General features: G+C 47.9%; 1 protein-coding gene across 1 annotated transcript; it reads right to left on the reverse strand.

Moving 5' to 3' along the window:
- Positions 1 to 6299: 6299 nt before the first annotated feature.
- Positions 6300 to 7184, reverse strand: LOC124658878. Its single transcript, XM_047196873.1, has 2 exons — positions 7026 to 7184; positions 6300 to 6504 (listed from the first exon to the last, which is right to left on the reverse strand). Exons 1-2 carry the CDS (start codon positions 7182 to 7184, stop codon positions 6439 to 6441), a joined length of 225 nt encoding a protein of 74 aa, XP_047052829.1. The 3' UTR covers positions 6300 to 6438.
- Positions 7185 to 15875: the final 8691 nt, after the last annotated feature.

Consider the following 15875-nt stretch of genomic DNA (forward strand, 5'->3'; position numbering starts at 1 on the left):
TGAAACACCGTGTACCAAGCAACACCTTCAAGAAGAAATGTCGTGACGATGCTGCTACCCGGAGTGGTCCTAGGGTTTCCCCCGGCACGCACATGGACAAGGGAGGATGGCTGCACCCAACGCCCTTTAGGAAGGAAGGTTGGCACCCGTGTGCGTCTCCGCGTCGGTGTCAGCCTGCCCGACAGAGATTTCTCTTGACCCTCGCAACCTCACCCTGGACGCTCAATTGTGCTCCATCAAACTCAACGCCCAGCAACGTGCGCCACCACGGCTTTACACCCACCATCGCCGCCTTACCGCGGCCAACGAACCTAGGTCAGCGTGACCAAGGAGGATCTTGAAACCGAGCATCAACGAGGTAGTGGCCACGCGAGAGGGAACCGCCTCCACTGCCAATGGCGGTACCCGCCCAAACATGCCGGCAAGGGGCACACCGGGCCTTCCCGGCGCGGCCGAGAACAGACCCACCTAGTCAATGCTAGTGAAGCCCCCGTCGGGATGTTGCTGGATGCGCGCCTCCACGTCCCAGCCCTAGATAGGCCCCAAAGGGCCTGGATCTAGGCCGAGAGAGGGCCGCAAGTTATATTGTCCTCATGTGTCTATGTCTCTCGTCCCGCATCCCACATTCCCACTTCTCTTTTCTTTGGGATAAGTGATAAGAGCATCTCTAGCAGACCCTTCAAACCGCAAACCCTAAAAACGTATTTGCAGGTCGAAAAATTCACGATTTGGGGGCTGAAAAAGACCTCCGCACACTAAAAGAGCATATTCCAGAATCACAACTTTTTTTCTCCTTTCTTCTTCTTCCCCGCGTGCTGCTCTGCTGGCCAGCTGCCCTCCCCGCCGGCCGCCCACCCCGCCCGCTAGCCACCCACCCCGCCCGCCGGCCGCGCACGCCCCCTAGCCGGCGCCGGCCCCTCCGCGCGTGCAGCACGCTCCAGCCGCCTCCAGCGCGCGCCCGCCCCGCCGCTGGCCGCCTCCCGCACACGACCGGCCCGCCGCTGTCCGCCTCCCGCATGAGCTCGTCGACCGCCTCCCGTGCGCGCCCGCTGGCCTCTGGCCGCCCTACCGCTGCCCCTGCTCGCTGCCCCCTCCGGTGCCACCCCTGCTCGCTAGCCGCTTTGGCGCCAACCTTGCTCGTCGAATTCAACCCAACCGACGGCCAATTCCGACGAGCGCGATTTTTGCTAATATTTGGTCGGATAATGTGGAAGTTCGTCGGAATTTGGCCGGACTCCGACGAGTTTATCGACGAACTGTGTTGGAGCGAGCTGTCGCGAGAGCGTTGACTGTAACCAGATTGGTCTGCAAAAACGCCTTCGAAACCCCAACTATGAAGGTCGCGGGCTCGTATCCAGGTATCTAGGCCGGCCTCCAAAAAAATTTACGGGTGACCAATTTAAGGTGTCTGGACTGGACAAAAAAACACCTTAAACCCTCAAACCGATCTGCAAATACCCGAATTTAACCAATTTGAGGATCGGTAGAAATGCTCTAAGTAGTGAAACCACTTCCTAAAAATTTCTAGACACCAAAAGCAACTAGCACGTAGCTCGCCGCCAAACCTGGGCAAAGGTAGGCTTTTTTTTCTTTTAGAATTTTCGCAGGCTGTACATTTTGCGGTGTAGTTACTTTAGACGAACGAATAGGAAATCAAGTAATGTAGGAGTATTTTCTTTAGAAAACAATTATTAATGTAAAAAAAGAATAAATAGGAAAGCAAGTAGCAACCGATCAACTGGGCCGCCTCACCGGCCGGGCTGCTTCAGGCTTCATCCCGCTAGGCGACAGCATGGGGAAGGCGGCGGTCAGGGCATCTCCAGCGGCGCGACGCATTTCGGACGTCCGAAATGTCCGTTTGCGTCGGCCCGCGGACGCGTTGTGGCCCAGGGCGACCGTTTGGGTCGGGTAGCTCCAGCGGTGCGGACGCATATTTTATCGGGGACAGCGTCAAGGTCGCTAATGGCGTTTTACGTCCCGTCGAGAACTGCCGCCGGCGATTAACTATTCCCGCGCGACGACGATCGTTCCCGCGCGCGCCCAATACATTCGCAAGTTTCGCCGGCGTTTCGCGCGCGCGAGAAACGCCCTGCGCGCCAACGCCGTTTCCCGCCCCGCCGTGGCTATATACGGTGGACACCGCCGGGTGCGACGGGCACACCTCACACTACCATCCATCCATGGCGGACCACATGAGTTGGGAGCAAGTTGTTGACATTTGCCGCCAGCTCCACCCGGAGGAGGAGGTGGACGAGGTAGCTGCCGCCGGCGTTGAGGCCCAGCAGCTGGACCTGGAGGTCGCGGAGGCGGAGGCGGAGGTCGCGGAGGTGGAGGCGGAGGCGGCAGAGCGCGCGGAAGGGCGCCTCGCGGCGACCAGGGCGGAGATCGCCAACGCCATGGCCGAGCTCGCGGAGGCGCGGGCGGCCCTCGCGGCCCCTCCGGCCGACGCCGTCATCCACGACATCGCGGACGACGACCCCCCGTGCCCGGGCGCTTCGAGTGCGCCGGTGACCGGCCGGGTTCTCGCTCGCGTCCTTCGAGTCCCTGGCAGGGGACGCCCAGCGCCGCTAGGCTTTGGTGGCGGAGGAGGAAGCCGCCAGCTATGCGACGGCCATGGCTAGGGGGTTAATGTGCTCCGACCTGGACTCGCTCCAGCGTAGGGGCCGTTCTCCCGCGCGGGTCGAGCAGGAGAACCGGGAGCTGGAGGTCGCCATCGCCGCCGGGGACGAACCGCGGCGGCGGCGGCGGCTAGGGACAGGGCCCGCTTCGTCGCCGACGTGGCGGCGATCCAGGCGGCGGTCCAGGCGGAGGAGGACGCGGCGGCGGCGGAGGAGGAGGCCCGGGCGGCGGCGGCGGTCCATGCGGCGGCAGAGGAGGAGGCCCGGGCGACGGCGGAGGCGGCGGCTAGGAAGGTTGCCTTTGCGACGGTGACGGCGCTCGTGGCAGGACGAGATGTCCGTTCGCCGCCGTGCGCGGCGCGCGGAGTGCAAGAACCGCTCCCGCTTCGACGACGGCGCCGGCCCATCCGGCGGCCGTGGTAGGGCGCGTGATCGCGAGTAACCGAGGCCGGTGTAGGCCGCGCGACGGCGAGTAGGTACGACAATTGTAGTTTTAGGTTAACTCCACTAACCATGTTCGTAAAGATGGTCCTTTTGGCCAATCAATAGTAATGAAAAAATATTTTGCTTATCTAGTCACTGCCGACCGGGCCCGGATGTACCCAACGCGGACATTTTCCGCGACCGCCGAGCGTCCGCGGAGACGCAAACCTGGCGCATATTTGAGTCAGGTTTGCGTCTCCGCGGACGGGCCGGTCACTTTGCGTCGCCCCGCTTGAGCAGGGCCCAGACGCATTTCCGGTCACGGCGGACGAAAACGGTCGCTCAGCGACCATTTGCGTCGCGCCGCTGGAGATGCCCTCAGCGAGTACGGGCGTCGCCGTGGAGGACACCCTTCAACATGGTCCTCAGGCACTCGAGAGCCATCGTCAGACGATGATCCAATAGTAGCAGCACCAATTGCACAGCTTAACTATCGTTCTAGTAATTCATTCCTTTTTATCATTTATAAACTGTACATACAGACCACATTAGCATTTGTAGCTCTGTTCATAGCTTTTAACTCGGGTTTTATTTGATAATGTTTGTTGTAGTGATCATCATCATGGTGTTGTAAAAACACATTTCATTTGTGAATGCTCCCTATGGATCTCAACTGGAGCATTCCTGTTATAAGCTGTAACCAATTGTTGTGTAAAAGAGGCTTGGCACCTCAACTAGGGCACTGAAATATGTGAATAACAATCCAGCTTCATGTATAGGTCTATTGTTTTCCCCAACTAGTCAGATTATTCACATGGATTGGAATCTCAGGGTACTTTTTATCCGCTGGTGGTTCACAATTTACTAATTGGAGAGGTAACAACAGAACAGGAAGAACTTCAGCAGGACAAGAAGCCACAAAAACAAGAACGGAACAACAAAAACAAACGTCTATGTCATGTCGTCCATGAGCATCAATTTCATAAACAACTTGAGCACCCTCATTATTCATGTTAACATCAAAAGGACAACAAGAATCATGCATGAGAACAAATCAAACAAAACTCTGTACAAACGGCATGCTCCAAACATGGTTCGTGTTGCAGCAATGCGCATACAACTTTGCTGAACTTCATATGTGCCAGTAGCTGGGAAAAAATAGTCACAGAAAGTAACAGTACAAAGCCCAAACACCAAATGAATCGCACACATCACAAAGAGCCACAGCACATACAGCAATTGTGCATACAATTTAGATGAAGTTCATACAAAAGATCAGTCAAATTGTGTGCTAGGCACCAGATAATCATCACAGCGCCGAACACAACTTACAAAAATTGAGTGAATCACACCAATGCACAAGAACTGAAGGAAAATATATGATAACAGATGAACTTCAAAATCATCAGAATACATAATTTCAACGCTTGTGTAAGAATAGAACAGGAGCTAAGAAGATATATAATATAACAGCATAGTTTCTTCATTATGCATATGAATAGTTACCATCACTCCCATCAAAAGAACAAGCTAAAGCACTGCTTTCGAACAAACAAACGAAAGACAATACTCCATGTAGAATATAGTTTCGAGGCAGACTCCAAAAATGTGTTCAAAGACCAGGAACTAAAGTCAATCCAAGAAAATACCTACTAATTAACAAAAGCCATTCAAAGCACAATTCACTGTTACAACAATTGTGCATATAGCTCGAGATGAAATTCATACAGAAGATCAGATTGGTGAATTTACACATGCAAAGCCACTAGAAAAAATCATCAGTCATGGTACAGATAACATCGAGGGCTCGTTCGGTTCATCCCGAACCAATACACACGTGGAACAAACCACCCGAGGAATTGGGTGATCCCCTCGTGTCACCAAGATCCCCATTAATTCCTTCCCATAAACACCCTATAATCCCTGCAGGACATTTGCTTGTTCGGTTACTCCCCACTCCCCAGGGAAACTGCAGCTAAATCACCGGCCTAGTAACGACCAATCGCAAAATCACCAAAAAATCTACTACTATCCAAGGAACTTGACATCTGGGAGGGAGGGAGAGCGCGCGCGCCCAAACCTGTTGCGCGGAGCTGCTTCATCTTCTCCGACGGGAAGCGGCAGGGGAGATGGGACCTAGCCTAGGCTAGCTAGAGTTCCGGCCGGGCTCCTCGCCAGACATCCGCTCGAGGCGGGAGCGCCCATCTCGTCCGGCTGCTGTGCACTACATCCTCGCCGCCGGTCCTTCCGTCGTCGGCGGCGCAGCCTTGAATCGCGCGAGGGAGAAAAGAGCGAGATATTCTCGGTACCGATTCGGGACGAGGACGCAGGGAACAGTTCCACGGGGTGGGACTCGATGTTTTTAATACACGCGATTTGGACGGGATCGGGGTGGTTTAGGCCGGGGTGGGATCTAGACCGGGTTTAACCGAACGCAATTTCTAGTGCTGTCCGGGGTTGATTCCCGGCCAGGCCAATCCCGGTCGACCCACGGGGGTTGAGTCCAAATCCCGGCCGGGGCGGGACTAACCGAACAAGGCCCGAATGGATTGCACCGATGCACAAGAACTGAAAGAAACTATATATGACAACATATGAACTTCAACATCAGCAGAAATAATTTCATAGAAGTTGTCTAATAAGGACGCATCTAGCGGGCACCCTGAGGAAGAAGAGTAGCCCGATTAAGATTTCAGGATCTAATAATCATGATCCCATGTATCTATATGTTGTGTTGGATATTATGACGGACACACACCAGACTCAGTTATCTGATTATAGTCACACACAATTTTTTTATAAGCAACAGCTATCAATGACTGAAATTGTCCTATGATCATGACCATTAACGGAGATACTTATCAAATGATGACCAAAATAAGATCGGCATGGAAATGTATATATACTTTTGAGCAAATCTTATATATTCTTATTAGATTTTGAAGATTCGAATGACTAAGGTGAATGCTGGGTTTGAGTAATCAACAAGATTACCGTCTGAGTCAATGTTTGGCACACATCAATGACGAATGCATTCCATTACACCAAGCTTCGCTTAGAAATCATCAGGATGTCACGCATAATAAATGGAGAGAAACAACATGCCCTGGACAAGAAATATCGGTAACTTCACTAGGATCACTTAACATGATGCGGTAGCTTGCTTGTACATAACAGGAAAATTGAAGGCGCATACCAAAACAAGCACAGAAGCAATGGTGAGCGACTGAATCTTTCGGAAAACTGGAGGCAGCAACATGTCAGCAAACTTCTTCAAAGTATTGAATAGGTAGTCATAAGTTGGAGGTTTAAAGAAGCATCTATGGAATGTACGTATAATGCAATACATTGGAAAAATGGTTACATTACAATAAGAACATTTCATAATTCCTACCCTCTAAGGCCAGCGGTCATCTAGATCAGGCTTCTTGACAAAGATCTGGTTGTAGTCTGGTCGTGACATCTGTAACACAAATCATTCATTCAGTTATTAGTGCAAGAAGATAACAGAATCCAGAATAGCAGATATAGCAGATTATGTGAACCAGACTACACTTGCTGACACCAAGGTAACCAAACCGCATATGGCTACAGGCATGATTTGCTTTTGCTACCTATCTATCTGTAGCCATCAGCTCTCCAAGTTATATCATCAGGTTGACAGTACATTACATGAATGTGTGTATCCGGAAATGGTGGTTTCGATTTGAAAAGCATAGTTCCTGCAGTAACTGTCGACAGCAATGCCACCATTTTATCTTTATTATGTAAAAAATCCAAAGCCGTGGAGAATAGTAGCAGTAGATTATCTACCCCCCCTCCCCTACGCTTCCAATTGATTATTTCTCTATGCCATTTAATCATCACGAACGCAGGCGGACGGTGTCAATTGCCAGAATTTTGACACGATACTACGTACGAGTAGATGCGAAATGTTCAACTGGGGGAGAAGAGAAGAGAAGAGTGATGGGGGTGCGGGCTTACGAGATCCTTGAAGAGGATGAAGGCGATGAGGAAGAAGAGGACGAAGAGGATCTCGAATTCGGCGAGGCGGACGAAGCGGAAGACCTTGTCCACGGCCCTCGTCATCAGCCCGGGCTCCCTCCGGCCGCCGCCGCCGCCCACGCCCCGTTGCGGCCGCATCGCCCCCGGTCGCGCGCGGATCCCTCTACTGCGCACTGCCTCCCTGAAGCTATGAACCCTCAACTTGAGCGTAACAAAGAGAGACACAAGCAGTTAGACAGCTGGGATAACGGGAGGACAGCTACCGGATCGCCGGCGGGGCGGCGGCGGCGGCGGCGGCGGAGACGATCGGCCGGCTGCTGGTTGGTTCGGTCGGACGAGCCGGAGAGTGGGTTCGCGTGTCGGGGTCTTCGCACGCAGCCCCTGCTAACGCTGCCGGCTCGAGCGGTGGTGGTGCGCACGATCTCGGATCCAACGGCGGAGAGTGGCTGAGAAGCAGGACGGGGAATGCGTTTGCTCCTCACCAGTACAGGTCAGGTCGTGCAAAACGGTGCTCCAAAAAAAAAATCTTCTTAAAAAAAATTAATTTTTGGTGCGAGATGTTTAGTACTCCCTCGCTCTCAAAATATAATGTAAGATAATTCAGGAAAATTATAAGTATGATAAAACTGACAGAAAAATGTCAACATACGTAATACCAAACAAATACGCTTTGTGAATATTGATACCCTTTTCTAAAATATTGCCAAAATTATTATTTTTAACCTAGAACAAAAGTTAAAGACTTAAAGAAACTCTAGTAGATCCTGTAAAAACACAGCCCTTAAAACTGGTTTGCAAGCCACTGAATTAGAGGCTCACACGAGCTCTGGCCGAGCAGATCCCGTAATCAAAAAGCTGTAAAACAAAATATTCCACAAAAAAGCCCACTTGTTAGCATTTTTTTCATATTTTTTTCCTTCTATCCCTTTTCATATTTTTTTCCAAGCTGTCTGCCTAGCCGTTGGCCGCCTTCTAGCCATCCGCCACCCATGCTGCGTGTGCTGCCCACGCATAGCCGGGTCGCCCGCCCCTGCCTAGCCATTTTTTAGATTCTCAGGGAGACATCCTCCCCTGCCTAGCCATGTGTGTCCGCACTGACCGTGTGTGGTGGCCTTGCCTCAACAAAGCTTGGCCATGCCGGATACGCTCGGGACGAACTTCCCAATGACGGCTATGGTGCCTGGAGACACTGGCGGAGCTACGTGAGGGCCGAACTGGGCCACGGCCCGCCCAGGTTTTCGGCACAAAAAAAATTAGGTACTGATCATCAGAGACCCAGCCCACCAAAACGACCTACATCCAGGATGCTCTCTTTCTCCCACTGCCCACGAACAGCCACGAACATTTCGTTCTTAAGCAGCAACTGATCGTTTGACTTTGATTGAATTGCTACTGCCAATGGAAGAAGGCCAATCAAAGAAGAATTGATTTTATCTTGAAAAAAAAGATGATGACATAAGTGAAGTTGAAGAAGATCTTTCAGCAGCAACTGATCGTTTGACTTTGATTGAATTGGAACAACAAGAACACAACCATGAAGGGACAATCAAATGAACATGTTACTTTTTTTCAAGGTATGGAGTGAGATGCTTATTTTGCCAATAAAAAATCATCAAAATAAGGTTGCATAATAAGAGGGAGGATGCTTATTTTACCAATAATCTGTTGATCTGTAACCAACGAAAACAAAAGATTTGAGTAATCTAATGTTTAGGTGAAGTGGTATGAACTGAGTAAGAACATTTTTTTTTGCTTTTTTTTGTGGCTTGGCCCGCCCATAAATTTCTTTGTAGCTCCGCCACTGCCTGGAGAGGATGGGGAAGAAGAAGAAAAAAAAAGCGAGCGGAGCTCACTGGGAGGGGTTGGTGGAGTTAATAATGTTGAACGACGCCTCCATTGCCGGAATTTGGCCGGAGGCTAGCGAGTCTAGCGATGAAAGGGCACGCTTGTAAAAAGTTTTACGGTTCAAGCTAACATACGGGAGTATGATGCAAAGTAGAAGAATGTGATTATTTGTACCGAGGATTCAAGACTTTTGCCGATCTCATCTGAAACATTTGTGCCAGATCCAATGAACCGAAAGATAGCATTGTTTTTTTTTCGAAATGGGGAAAAATCATCCTAGCTTCTGCATCCAAAGGATGCACACGACTTTTTTTATTAGATTATTCACGAACCTTACATGAAACAATACAAAAGACCAATCTCGAAGCAACCTTACTATACCTACAGTGGGATAAAGAGGCTAACAATACACCAACTCACATCAACCAAAACTAAATACCTTCCCAAACCGTCCAATAGCAGGTGAGAAGCACATTCAGTCAAGCAGACTCTCAGCGCACGCCAACGCCCATGCCACAGGAGTTGCTCCCGCCGTCTTCCTCGACTCCATCTTCAAGAGAGATCATCGCACTAACCTTGCAAGACCTGCCGTCGATGCCATCATGACGCCAGACGGCTCCACCATCCTGCACCTATACATCATCCCGCATCTGTCGTTGATACCCTGCAGCACCATGCCGCTGAAACTCAGCGCCAACAATGTGGTAGATGAACACCACTCCACTGAGAACCGCCAACATCCAGCAGTTGCTCCAAAAACGATGCCCTAAGAGGTAGAACGACGCAGGGCGCGCCGCCATCGTTCGATCCGGGAGACCCGGACCTAGGGTTTCCCCCGGAGCAGCACAAGTGAGAGACCGCAGACTGCGACGACGATGCCTTCAAGAAGGTAGCGGCGCGACACATCGCCATCGTCCGCCAACCGAAGTCGGAGCACGGTTTTCACCGGCAGCCGCGCATCCCCAACTCGCCGAGTGTAGTGCCAAGACGGGCAAAGATGACGCCTTCGACAAGGTAATGACGTCGACCGACGCCGCCATCATCCACCAAGACCGAGGTCGAGGCTCAGTTTTCACCGGCCGCCATGACACCCCAGACTAGATCACCATTGCCGGAGACCTGTGTGAGATCCCATGATCCCCACACAGGACTACCAGCCTGGCCGACCACCTCCGACGGAGAAGATGGACACCACCGCCATGCCCAGAGCAGTTACTCTAGATTCCTCCGTCGCAAGAATAGCCAAAGATTTCCTCCGCGAATCGCCGTCGGGGACCTCGCAGAGCAAAGCCATGCCCCAGTCCCGTCTAGGCCCATCTGGGCCCAGATCGGGGCCCAGACCACCGCCGCCACCCGTTGCCGTCCACACTAGGGTCGCCGATGTCCTCCGGCCGCCGCCATGCCGTGACGCCCTGATGTCTACGGGTGCTTCTATTCTTGTAGACAGTGTTGGGCCTCCAAGAGCAGAGGTTTGTAGAACAGCAGCAAGTTTCCCTTAAGTGGATCACCCAAGGTTTATCGAACTCAGGGAGGAAGAGGTCAAAGATATCCCTCTCATGCAACCCTGCAACCACAAAGCAAGAAGTCTCTTGTGTCCCCAACACACCTAATAGGTGCACTAGTTCGGCGAAGAGATAGCGAAATACAAGTGGTATGAATGAATATGAGCAGTAGTAACGAGCGCCTGAAAAGTGCTTGCTGGCGTGCGATTGATGGTAGTAATATTGCGAGCAGTATAAATGCGAGTAAAACGAGTAAACAAGCAGACGATAGCGATATTTAGGAACAAGGCCTAGGGATCATACTTTCACTAGTGGACACTCTCAACATTGATCACATAACAGAATAAATAGATAGATGCTAGACTCTACACCCTCTTGTTGGATGATGAACACCACTAACTGTGTAGGATTACACGAACCCTCAATGTCGGAGTTAACAAGCTCCACAATATTCAATGTTCATATTTAAATAACCTTAGAGTGCATGACAGATCAACATAACCAAACCAAGTACTAACATAGCATGCACACGGTCACCTTCACACTACGAAAGGAGGAATAGATCACATCAATACTATCATAGCAATAGTTAACTTCATAATCTACAAGAGATCACAATCATAGCCTACGCCAAGTACTACACGATGCACACACTCGTCACCATTACACCGTGCAGGAGGAATAAACTACTTTAATAACATCACTAGAGTAGCACACGGATAAATTGTGATACAAAACACATTGCAATCATAAAGAGATATAAATAAGCACTTCACTATGCCATTCATAATAGCGAATAAGTATTCCGTGAAATATAGCCTAAGAGACCCACACGGTGCACACACTCGTCACCTTTACACACGTGGGACAAGGAGTCTCCGGAGATCACATAAGTAAAATCCACTTGACTAGCATAATGACATCTAGATTACAAGCATCATCATATGAATCTCAGTCATGTAAGGCAGCTCATGAGATTATTGTATTGAAGCACATAGGAGAGAGATTAACCACATAGCTACCGGTACAGCCCCGAGCCTCGATGGAGAACTACTCCCTCCTCATGGGAGACAACAGCGTTGATGAAGATGGCGGTGGTGTCGATGGAGAAGCCTTCCGGGGGCACATCCCCGTCCCGGCGGCGTGCCGGAACAGAGACTCCTGTCCCCCAGATCTTGGCTTCGCGATGGCGGTGGCTCTGGAAGGTTTTCTCTGGTTTCGTCGAACGTGGTAGGGTTTTCGCGACGGAGACCTTAAGTAGGCGGAAGGGCAGGTCAGGGGGCCACACGAGGTGGCCACACAATAGGCCGGCGCGGCCCAAGCCCAGGCCGCGTCGCCTTGTTGTGTCGTCGCCTCGTGGCCCCACTTCGTTTCCTCTTCGGTCTTCTGGAAGCTTCGTGGAAAAATAGGACCCTGGGCGTTGATTTCGTCCAATTCCGAGAATATTTCCTTACTAGGATTTCTGAAACCAAAAACAGCGAAAACGAGAACTGGCACTTCGGCATCTCGTCAATAGGTTAGTTCCGGAAAACGCATAATAATGACATAAAGTATGCATAAAACATGTAGATATCATCAATAATGTGGCATGGAACATAAGAAATTATCGATACGTCGGAGATGTATCAGCATCCCTAAGCTTAGTTCTCGCTCGTCCCGAGCAGGTAAACGATAACAAAGATAATTTACGGAGTGACATGCCATCATAACCTTGATCATACTATTGTAAGCATATGTAATGAATGCAGCGATCAAAACAATGGTAATGACATGAGTAAACAAGTGAATCATAAAGCAAAGACTTTTCATGAATAGTACTTTCAAGACAAGCATCAATAAGTCTTGCATAAGAGTTAACTCATAAAGCAATAAATCAAAGTAAAGGTATTGAAGCAACACAAAGGAAGATTGAGTTTCAGCGGTTGCTTTCAACTTATAACATGTATATCTCATGGATAATTGTCAACATAGAGTAATATAACAAATGCAATATGCAAGTATGTAGGAATCAATGCACAGTTCACGCAAGTGTTTGCTTCTTGAGGTGGAAAGAGATAGGTGAACTGACTCAACATAAAAGTAAAAGAAAGGCCCTTCGCGAGAGGAAGCATTGATTGCTATATTTGTGCTAGAGCTTTGGTTTTGAAAACATAAAGAGAGCATAAAAGTAAAATTTTGAGAGGTGTTTGTTGTTGTCAACGAATGGTAGTGGGCACTCTAACCCCCTTGCCGGACAAACCTTCAAAGAGCGGCTCCCATGAAGGACGTTATCTCTACCGAGCAAGGTAGATCATCCCTCTTCTCTTTTGTTTACACATGTATTTTAGTTTTATTTATGGATGACACTCCTCCCAACCTTTTGCTTACACAAGCCATGGCTAACCGAATCCTCGGGTGCCTTCCAACATTCACATACCATGAAGGAGTGTCTATTTGCAAAATTAAGTTGCTTACTGATGAATCAGAGCAAAACATGTGAAGAGAATTATTAATGAAGGTTGATTAATTGGGGGTTGGGAACCCCGCGCCGACTCTTTTTGCAAAATTATTGGATAAGCGGATGAAGCCACTAGTCCATTGGTGAAAGTTGCCCAACAAGAATGAAAGATAAACACCACATACTTCCTCATGAGCTATAAAACATTGACACAAATCAGAGGTGATAAATTTTGAATTATTTAAAGGTATCACTCAAGCAATTTACTTTGGAATGGCGGAGAAATACCATGTGGTAGGTAGGTATGGTGGACACAAATGGCATAGTGGTTGGCACAAGGATTTTGGATGCATGAGAAGTATTCCCTCTCGATACAAGGCTTAGGCTAGCAAGGTTATTTGAAACAAACACAAGGATGAACCGGTGCAGCAAAACTCACATAAAAGACATATTGTAAACATTATAAGACTCTACACCGTCTTCCTTGTTGTTCAAACTCTTTACTAGAAATCATCTAGACCTTAGAGAGACCAATTATGCAAACCAAATTTTAGCAAGCTCTATGTATTTCTTCATTAATAGGTGCAAAGTATATGATGCAAGAGCTTAAACATGAGCACAACAATTGCCAAGTATCAAATTATTCAAGATATTTTAGAATTACTACATGTAGCATTTCCCGATTCCAACCATATAACAATTTAACGAAGAAGATTCAACCTTCGCCATGAATACTATGAGTAAAGCCTAAGGACATATTTGTCCATATGCAACAGCGGAGCGTATCTCTCTCCCACACAATGAATACTAGGATCCATTTTATTCAAACAAAAACAAAAACAAAAACAAACCGACGCTCCAAGCAAAGCACATAAGATGTGATGTAATAAAAATATAGTTTCAGGGGAGGAACCTGATAATGTTGTCGATAAAGAAGGGGATGCCTTGGGCATCCCCAAGCTTAGACGCTTGAGTCTTATTAAAATATGCAGGGGTGAACCACGGGGGCATCCCCAAGCTTAGACTCTTCACTATTCTTGATCATAGTATATCATCCTCCTCTCTTGACCCTTGAAAACTTCCTCCACACCAAACTCGAAACAAACTCATTAGAGGGTTAGTGCATAATCAAAAATTTCACATGTTCAGAGGTGACACAGTCATTCTTAACACTTCCGGACATTGCACAAAGCTACCGGAAGTCAATGGAACAAAGAAATCCATCCAACACAGCAAAAGAGGCAATGCGAAATAAAAGGCAGAATCTGTCAAAACAGAACAGTCCGTAAAGACGAATTTTAAAATGGCACCATACTTGCTCAGATGAAAATGCCCAAATTGAATGAAAGTTGCGTACATATCTGAGGATCACTCACGTAAATTGGAAAAAATTTCTGAGTTACCTACAGAGAATTAGGCCCAGATTCGTGACAGACAGAAATCTGTTTCTGCGCAGTAATCCAAATCTAGTATCAACCCTACTATTAAAGACTTTACTTGGCACAACAATGCAATAAAATAAGATAAGGAGAGGTTGCTACAGTAGTAACAACTTCCAAGACTCAAATATAAAACAAAAGTACTGTAGAAAAATAAACACATGGGTTAACTCCCAAGAAATTCTTTCTTTATAGCCATTAAGATGGGCTCAGCAGTTTTAATGATGCACTCGCAAGAAATAAGAGTTGAAGCAAAAGAGAGCATCAAAAAGCAAATTCAAAACAAATTTAAGCCTAACATGCTTCCTATGAAAAGGAATCTTGTAAATAAACAAGTTCATGAAGAGCAAAGTAACAAGCATAGGAAGATAGAACAAGTGTAGCTTCAAAATTTTCAGCACATAGAGAGGTGTTTTAGTAACATGAAAATTTCTACAACCATATTTTTCTCTCTCATAATAACTTTCAGAGGCATCATGAACAAACTCAACAATATAACTATCACATGAAGCATTCTTATTCACATGCATAAAAGTATTATTACTCTCCACATAAGCATAATCAATTTTATTAGTTGTAGTGGGAGCAAATTCAACAAAGTAGCTATCATTATTATTCTCATCATCAAATATAGGAGGCATATTGTAATCATAATCAAATTTATCCTCCATAACAGGCGGTACTAAAAGACCAATATCATTATAATCATCATAAATAGGAGGCAAAGTATCATCAAAGTAAATTTTCTCCTCAATGCTTGGGGGACTAAAAATATCATGCTCATCAAAGCCAGCCTCCCCAAGCTTAGAATTTTCCATATTATTAGCAACAATGGTGTTCAAAGCGTTCATACTAATATGTTCCATAGGTTTTTTAATTTTCGCATCAAACCATCCATGTCTTAAATCAGGAAATAGAATAAGAAGCTCATTGTTGTCCATTATGCCTAACTAGTGTAAACAAGAAACAAAAAGATGCAATTGCAGGATCTAAAGGAAATAGCTTCGAGCACACACACAACGGCAACAGAAAAGTACTTTACCTGGGACCGGAGTATGAGAGCCTTTTACCTTTCCTCACCGGCAACGGCGCCAGAAAAGTGCTTCATTGCCGGGATCCGGTGTGTGAGTGCCGTTTACCTTTCCTCCCCGGCAACGGTGCCAGAAAAGTGCTTGATGTCTACGGGTGCTTCTATTCTTGTAGACAGTTGTTGGGCCTCCAAGAGTAGAGGTTTGTAGAACAGCGAGCAAGTTTCCCTTAAGTGGATCACCCAAGGTTTATCGAACTCAGGGAGGAAGAGGTCAAAGATATCCCTCTCATGCAACCCTGCAACCACAAAGCAAGAAGTCTCTTGTGTCCCCAACACACCTAATAGGTGCACTAGTTCGGCGAAGAGATAGCGAAATACAAGTGGTATGAATGAATATGAGCAGTAGTAACGGCGCCAGAAAAGTACTTGCTGGCGTGCAGTTGATGGTAGTAATATTGCGAGCGAGTATAAATGCGAGTAAAACGAGTAAACAAGCAGCGATAGCGATATTTAGGAACAAGGCCTAGGGATCATACTTTCACTAGTGGACACTCTCAACATTGATCACATAACCAG

This window comes from Lolium rigidum, chromosome 6, assembly GCF_022539505.1.
Source record: "Lolium rigidum isolate FL_2022 chromosome 6, APGP_CSIRO_Lrig_0.1, whole genome shotgun sequence".
In the NCBI taxonomy this organism is placed as follows: domain Eukaryota; kingdom Viridiplantae; phylum Streptophyta; class Magnoliopsida; order Poales; family Poaceae; genus Lolium; species Lolium rigidum.

Coding starts and splice junctions, on each gene's coding strand:
- LOC124658878 (XM_047196873.1), bottom strand. CDS start 7,184: ATGCGGCCGCAACGGGGCGTGGGCGGCGGCGGCGGCCGGAGGGAGCCC. Junction 6,505..7,025: donor TCATCCTCTTCAAGGATCTC/GTAAGCCCGCAC, acceptor TTTGTGTTACAG/ATGTCACGACCAGACTACAA.